We start from the raw sequence: 8,249 nt of genomic DNA, 5'->3' as shown, positions 1-8,249 counted from the left end.
AAATTGGCAAATTAAAGAGGTTGCTTCGTTTCATGTTCTCTTCTTGGGTTGTTTTGGTTTGGTTCTTGGGTCGCCTTATATATTATGATGACTCGATGCTAATTTCTGTTTCTAGATAATTAATTATTGATTGTACAGTTGAAAGCATATGTATGTATTTATTGACCTCTGGTATGAGGTTGAAGATGGCCATTCGAGTCCCACATGCATTTTTCTGAAGATATCATTTCGATAACTTCACCCTTGTCATTCATTGATATCCTCCGCCTAACAAAACAATTGAATTTTAGATAACTACGGTAAATGAATAACATAATTAAGCTCAATAAGTCAGCCTTGATTCTATTGTGGGTTGGAAGCATATGATATGATTACGGTTTTTCCATCAGCAATGGGGAATCCTTTCAAGAAAAGCCTGTAAAATTGACTTTGAGAATTGTAAGTTAGGGGAACTACCGCAAGATCTGAAATCCATTTCATTTCTTCGAAGTCCAAATATTTCTTTCCGAGATCATTGAAATCCTCCTGTATAATTATTATTATTATTATTATTATTATTATTATTATTATTATTATTATTATTATTATTTTTATTTCAAGAAAAAATGTTGGAACAATAGATGGTAGATGTATGGAACTTGATACCACACTTACTAGTTGCTCAATTGCAAACTCAAGTTCTTTCACTATTTCAGCCATCCTTGGTCGTTTTATAGAATCATTGATAAGCGACAGCTGCAAAACAATCCAAAGAACTCGATCCATGTTCTTGTTTTAAACCATGGAAGATAATCTCATCTAATTTATTCTCTTCATAACACCTTTTCCATTTAGGTACTAAAATTTCAGTTATCTCACGGTTAGAGTACACATAACACAGTATGCCACACATTACTTCAAACAACACCACTCCAAAAGAGTACACGTCCGATTCTTCGGAGAGGAAGCCCGTTTCAATAGCCAATGGATCGCAATACCCAGGTGTACCAACAACATTTGACAAAAGATGTGTTTTTGACATGCCAAAATTAGAGACCTTAGCAGTCCAGTTCTCATCCAGAAGGATGTTTGAACTTTTAAAGTCTTGATGAACAACTCTTTGTCGCGTATCAGTCTCAATGGGCTGAGCATAAAGAAAACTTAGGGCACATGCAGCTTCAACACATATATTTAAACGATGTCTCCATGTCAGACTACTGTCATTAATTTAGATAGCGATCAAGACTCCCAAGAGATGCATACTCATAGATAAGGATACTCTTATCCCCTTAAATGCAAAAGTGCATTAGAGGCACCAGATTTTCATGTCTGTATTTGGAAAGCATCATCACCTCTTTCCAAAACTCAATATTCCATTGCCCAATACTTCCATCTAAGCACTTAAAAGCAGCCATCATTTTTCCTTCCAGTTCTCCTTTGTACACAACTCCAAACCCACCACGTCCGATTCGCTTGTGGTAACTGAAATTGTCGGTGGCTGATATTATATCCTTCAGCACAATTTTGAGGTGATCAAACTCCTCCATGAAAGACATTATTTATTTATAGGGGGGTCAAATCAATTCAAATAAATCTGCTAAAAATAAGTCAAGCAAGCCATTATAAAAATAAACAACACTAGCTCTAATACCAACACAGTTTAACAATTTTAAACATTAATAACTCCATATGTTCATTAGCTTTAACTACTTGGTTTTTTCACAATTCTGAATAACCAACTTCCAACAGGTTCAACACTAATCAGTAACACACTTTACCAAATTTTAACCGCTCAAAACTCAAAAGCAAACACCCAAATCATCAGCACAGCATAGACAAGAATGGGATCAAATACTAAAATCTAAGACAACTAGGTGTGCGCAACATGTTATTACATGTTATCACACCCAAATTGTCCACCTCATCATCCTAGTCACAATTTGATGTTATAACACCAAAGATAGAAATGGACAACACCAAATAACATGGGATAACACATACTATTTTCTATTTCTTTTTTTATTTTTTTGGATGTTTTAATTTCTATTATTCTAATTTGTTTTATTTTTTTTTTACTTCATATATTTCTGATCTGTTTTATTTTTTTAATTTATGACATATATCTATAAAAAACATATAAATTAATAAAACATAATAATTTCATTAAATAGTAAATTAAAAATACAAAATTAAAAAAAAAACATTACAAAGCAAAAAAAAAAAAAAAACCGATAAACTATTCTTCGTCCAAGTATTTGCTCTCGATCTTTGCCTTCATCCTCTGTATCACTTCAGCTCGTCTCGATGGCAAAATTTCTTCGTTTGTCGTAAGAATTTCCAAATCCTTCGATATGCGATTTTGTTCGGCTTCTTGACGAAGGAAATCCAAATACTCCCGTTGCAATTCATATCTTTTTTTTAAGATTTCCGTGTGGGCCTTGAATTTTTTTTTCATTTCGTCGTGCTCTCGAAGCCGACTTTCATTCTCCTCTGCATGTTGTTGAGCGCGCTTCGCTTTGTCGCGCCCCATTGATCGTCGTGGCGGAGAGATTTCCTCGATGTCGTCAAACTTGTCCGGGATCTCATCGGTGTCCGCGTTGAGGTCGATGTTCGTGTGTCCGTAGGAAACGTCAATCGAACCCGAACCACGAGATATCTTTGATTGTTGCTCCGATGATGTTGTCATTTTCATCCATTTTGGATCTTTCCTTACGACCTCCCAAATTTTTTTGTACTCAAATATGTGACCATTTTGCACGTGATATTCCTCCCTCGCGGCTCTAAACACATCGAACTCATTGGCACCACTTTGACGTTGTGAAGAAAGTTTGTTGTATATGGAATTGAATTTGGTGCACTTTCGGCTAATTTGAGTCCATTTGCCACTAAGCATATCGTGATTGCGATATGTGTCATTCTTGTTCAAAATTGTACGGAATTTGACAATCACGACTTCCCAAAAAGCAACTCTCTTCATATCGTTCCACAAAGTTGGTTGTTTTGAAGTCCCGCACCAAGCCACCGCCAACGCATGCTTTTCCTCCGGCGTCCACCATGTTGGAGGTGCTTTTGTTTTCTTGTCCCTGACAACGACCTCTTTTCCTTTCTTTTTTGATCTCCCTTTTTTCCTGATGCTTTCTTACTACCCCCAGCTTGCGTCTCGACAATGGTTTCTTGCGTAGGTGGGGGTTGTGTGACTCTTTGTCGCATGGGACCGAATGTGTTAAAAAGGTTTTGTTGAATGTTTGCACTTTGTTGCGAGGTAGAGAATTGTAATGGGGGTGAGGCAGAGAATTGTAGTGGGGGTGAGGTGGGATTGAAAAAATTGCCAAAATATGGAAGTTGTGGTGAATTTTAGGAGTTTAGAAGGTTTATGTATCCCTCATATCCCGCAAAACCTAATGGAATGGATTTGTTTGTGTTCGGAGGAGGAGTATTCGGGTTTTGATCCATAGTGGTTTTTGTGTTTTGAATGATAAAAGAAATAGAGATGGATATAGAGAAATAGATGTCTAGAATGAGGTATGTATTGATATAGTTTTAAAAAAAATAATTAGTAATTTTTTTTGAATTTACCATTTTTAAAAGGTAATATTACCATTTTTTAATGGATAAGAAATTGAAACGGTCGAAATATATGGCGTTAACATCCGTTACCATGGTAACGCATCATCGCGTAACGCCTGATAACGGGAGGCGGGAGGCTGGGGCGGTGTTTCCGCGTTATGGCGTTGTTATGGGCACTGCCACATCAGCGTAACGCCATATGGCGTTGCCCATACCGCACGGTCTAATGGCTACAAAACACAACTAAAATAAAACATGCACACACAAATAATGAAAAACAAGTTATGAATGGACAAATGACAATTGTATAAATCATCAAAATTTGGTCCTCAAAATCAAACATACACACATAGTGACACCGATAGTGATAGACTGATAGTCAGATGATACACATACACATCCATTAACTTCAGTTGTGTCTTTAAATTTCTATAACAAGCTATGAATGACTAATGAGTACACATCTCGGTGGGTAAAACTGAGATGATCTCACATACGCACACACACACAAATAGCTTATACATCATCAATCCATCATAAGGAAATATAGCTGGAGTTGCTTAATGACTCGCAAATATTAGGACTCAAGCTTTCAATACTGAGATACACATATAGCTAAACTTGCTTAACGACTCACAATATACAAACTCATAACAAACCCTTTAAGAGATCAAGATATAAACTCATAAGAACTCTATAATCCTAAAATACGAAGAGAGGGCAAGGGCTTCAATGGAATACGTACCTCAACAATCGTGGAATCGCACTACTTGAATTGAAGTAATTAATTTTCTTCAACGGTTTCTCTATATGGAATGCGATCTTCGAGGTCTGCAGCGAGGGGATCGCGGGAACGACACGTTAAGGCTATGCGGTACCTCTTAACGAAAACAAAAAGTTGTACCTCCTATTTTCTCTACAAAAAAATAAAATAATAAAAAAAATTGAAATGGTCCGCATTTATACCCTACCCTTTCTTTTTTGTATTCAGTTCGTCCTTAGATTTTGATTTTGTTATGGTGTAGGTCCCTGCCCTATAGAAATGACTATAATGCCCTAAATTTTTAATTTTCAATTAACTTATTTTTTTAAATTATTTATAATTTAGAAGAAAAAAAACATGAGGGATCAACTATTCTAAAAAAATGTTCATATCTCCTTGCCTCTCACACACATGTTTCCTCTCTACCTTCTTCAAAGTCGGCATCATGTCACAGAAAATCTCTGACGACCACTCCGTGTCCGGCGACCCCATGAAGATCAAGGTCAATGACACTAAGGTGGTTGGATCTAGAATCAAAGCCTGAGGAAATTATTGAACGACGTTGGGGTGAAATTATTGATTGACATCAGATTTGCAACCTGGCCCTTGATGAGGACCTCTCCATGCCCGATGTCGAAAAATTGCACATCTAAATCCTCTTCTGCAACCTGTCTCTCACCATCGAAGTTGTAAGAACCTGAAATTTAGTGTAAGTTGAATTTTAGTCAAATATTGACCAAAACGACAATCTGGTCAATTATGAGAATTAATTGAAAATATGAAGTTGTGACTTCATGAAAATGGCCAATAAGAGTTTAAGTCACTTATAAGAGGTTATATGAATAAGTTCATGAGAAGAAATGCATGAGAAGAAATGCATGAGAAGATGCATTTTAGCCAAAATGGTAAAATTTGTATTTTTATACTTTTTGGGCCAATTTTGTGACTTAATAGATGTGTAGAGTATGTTCCCACTTTCGCGTCGATATAAAGAACATCGAAAATGGGTTAGTAATGAAGGAGATATGAAGGTTTAAGGATTGAAGGAAAAATATCTAAATGTTGGAATGGAATCGGCCAAGGGCTGCTGTCACAACAAGAACCGCGACGTGGCGTTTGAATCTCCATGGTACAGTGGGTATCTACGTAAGAAGTTAAGGCAATCCACTTTGACCTGCGGTGCGGTATATGGGTGCCAAGAAGCAGTGGCCAAAGTAGAGTGCCCTTGAGGAAGAATACCCATGACACGGCAAGTAGATGGCCACGGTGTGGAAACTAAATGAGAGCTAATGGCCTCATGTCAAAAGGTTGCCACGATGCGGTTACACACTTAAAACACAGGGTTTAAGCCTATTAAAGCTCATTCTCGGCCCATTACTCTTCCAATCCAATGGAGAGCTGATAAGGGGCAACTTTGCAGCTAAGAAGGTGTTAAGGAGAGCTAGTGATGGTGGATGATGGTGATTTTGATCATTTCCATAATAAGACCATGTACCTGAGCATGTATGTATAATCAAAGCATGCGGATTTGTATAAGGAAAGACATGGGTATTATGAGTAATACCTAAAGAATAGATGAAGAAAGAATAGGATTATCTGTAATATAATCTTATGTATGGTCAAAGATGGTAAGGGTAATTGCTAACAATACATAAGAGAAAATAGAAAGAGTTAGAAGATGATTATAAGTAGTATAATCATAAGAGTAATAATGTATGTCTAGATACAGTTAATATTATGTTGAATGTTATATGGTACTAGACATAGATATAGATTAACTAATTAATGTATTAAGTACTATATGAAAAATAGAAGATCTCTTAATGATATAAAGAGATAGATTGTCCAAGGGACATGTATTATATGGTAGGTCACATAACAAAGAGAGAGAAATAGAGAAAGATGTTCCTTCAGGGACAAAGGATAGAGGTTCCTATGGGAATCGGAGTATGGTTCCTTCGGGGGTAAGAGATAGAAGGTTCCTTCGAGGACAAAAGATAGAGAACGTTCCTTTGGAAACAAGATTATGATACCTTCGGGAATGTGATGGAGGTTCCTTCGGGGATGAGATTATGATTCCTTTGGGCATAAGAAAGAAGGTTCCTTCGGGGACAAAATAATGATTCTTTCGGGGATAAGATAGATGTTCCTTCGGAGACAAGATGATTATTCCAATGGGAATGTGATAAAGTGTCACACCCCGAAACCGAAGGCGGAAACGTTCCGGGGTGGAAGACATCATGAATATCGCAACCAATGTACATAGTAAGCATAGTAAACACAAAGCATTACATTACATAGATTTAATTACATTTGTTTGAAACCAAAGTGTTACAAGTGTCATACATAAATATCATATGAACAAAAGTAAAGACGTGACTTCTAATGTGGACCTGAGAATACAAGCAGTTTGAAAATCAGCATAAAGGATCGCTGGGTACCTGTCTAATGTGGACCTGAGAATACAAGCAGTTTGAAAATCAGCATAAAGCTGGTGAGTTCATAAGAGGTTGTTTTCTGAAAATGTACAAGTTTCCTTTGGTTTTCCGAAAAAGTTCATTATCCAAGAAAATCCCATATTTTCTTATAAGAATAGTTTAGTTATCCGTTTGTTACACAATCCGGTTATGTACAGTTTGTTAACCCAGGAAAAACCCTTATTTTCCTTAAAAGTAAAGTTTAGTTATCCATTAGTTTCATGGTCTAGTTAAGTACAGTTCATTTGTCTCAGGAAAAACCCTTATTTTCCTTAAAAGCAAAGTTTAGTTATCGGTTTCTGAAAGTAATGTACAAGTATCTACCATACTTTATGTGTTCGTGATGTTTCCCGAAAACCTGTTTATCCTTGAAAAGTACATTAGTTTTAACACGTATATAAAACTAATAAGTAAGTATAAAAATATTCATAATCTAAATGTAACAACTCAAATTTTCAAACTAATTTTTTTCATTTTTAAAACATAAATATTTCCATTAAAAACCAGGGCATAAACAGTTTAATTATTCAGTCAATACAATTATTCAAACTCCCAAGATCATGAAACATTCTTCAGTGTGTATCGATCATGCCAGCGCCTTCCCACGGTCCTCGCTAGTACCTGAAACACATACATACATAACAACTGTAAGCATAAATGCTTAGTGAGTTCCCCAAAATACAACTTACGCACATACGCCTTTCCAGGCCCGATCTTCCGGTCCATGTGTCTCAGGGGACTTCCGTCCCTGCTGGGTAAACCTTCCGGCCTTACCCACGCCGACCTTCCGGTCCATCACACATCCTCCGGTCCATGTGTCTCAGGGGACTTCCGTCCCTGCTGGGTAAACCTTCCGGCCTTACCCACGCCGACCTTCCGGTCCATCACACATCATATCGCCTTCCGGCCCATAATACATAGCACATATAACATATAACATACCACATATAGCATACATATCACATATCATATCCGACCTTCCGGTCACACAGTCAACCCTTCCGGGTACAGTATAGTGAGAAGACTCACCTCGTAGGTGCTGAAAGCTAGCAACTCCTGAAATCACTCGCGCACAAACCAACGAGCTACAACCCTCCTATAACATTACATAACTCATTATCACTCATATCATCTAAGTGTGACTATCCCTAAGAAGTCAGACTTGGGTCAACTCTGGTCAACGGTCAACGGTCAACTCGACTGGACTCGGCGAGTACCATGGCGACTCGGCGAGTCTAGTCGTCCTCACAAATTCCTGAACATTCCCTTTCTACTCGTCGAGTATTCCTCTTGACTCGACGAGGTCCTCATGGAAGAATCGCGGGGCCACCCCGACTCCACTCGCCGAGTCTGATGAACAACTCGGCGAGTCCCAACAAATCTTCAAGCTACTCGCCGAGTCTGAAGAACAACTCGGCGAGTCCATGCCATGCAGACGAGTAACTGCTTCCTGAGATAGGTCT

The 8,249-nt window shown here is 37.7% G+C and overlaps 1 protein-coding gene across 1 annotated transcript; it reads right to left on the bottom strand.

Annotated features, from left to right (window-relative positions):
• Positions 1-246: 246 nt before the first annotated feature.
• Positions 247-1,535, bottom strand: LOC111909052 (probable serine/threonine-protein kinase PBL23). The gene is made up of 5 exons (XM_023904848.1): positions 1,296-1,535; positions 896-1,123; positions 655-735; positions 376-525; positions 247-267 (listed from the first exon to the last, which is right to left on the bottom strand). Exons 1-5 carry the CDS (start codon positions 1,533-1,535, stop codon positions 247-249), a joined length of 720 nt encoding a protein of 239 aa, XP_023760616.1.
• Between the last annotated feature and the right edge of the window lie 6,714 nt (positions 1,536-8,249).

This window comes from Lactuca sativa, chromosome 3 (assembly GCF_002870075.4).
Source record: "Lactuca sativa cultivar Salinas chromosome 3, Lsat_Salinas_v11, whole genome shotgun sequence".
Classification (NCBI taxonomy): Eukaryota; Viridiplantae; Streptophyta; class Magnoliopsida; order Asterales; family Asteraceae; genus Lactuca; species Lactuca sativa.
This window is presented reverse-complemented; position numbering and strand designations above follow the sequence as displayed.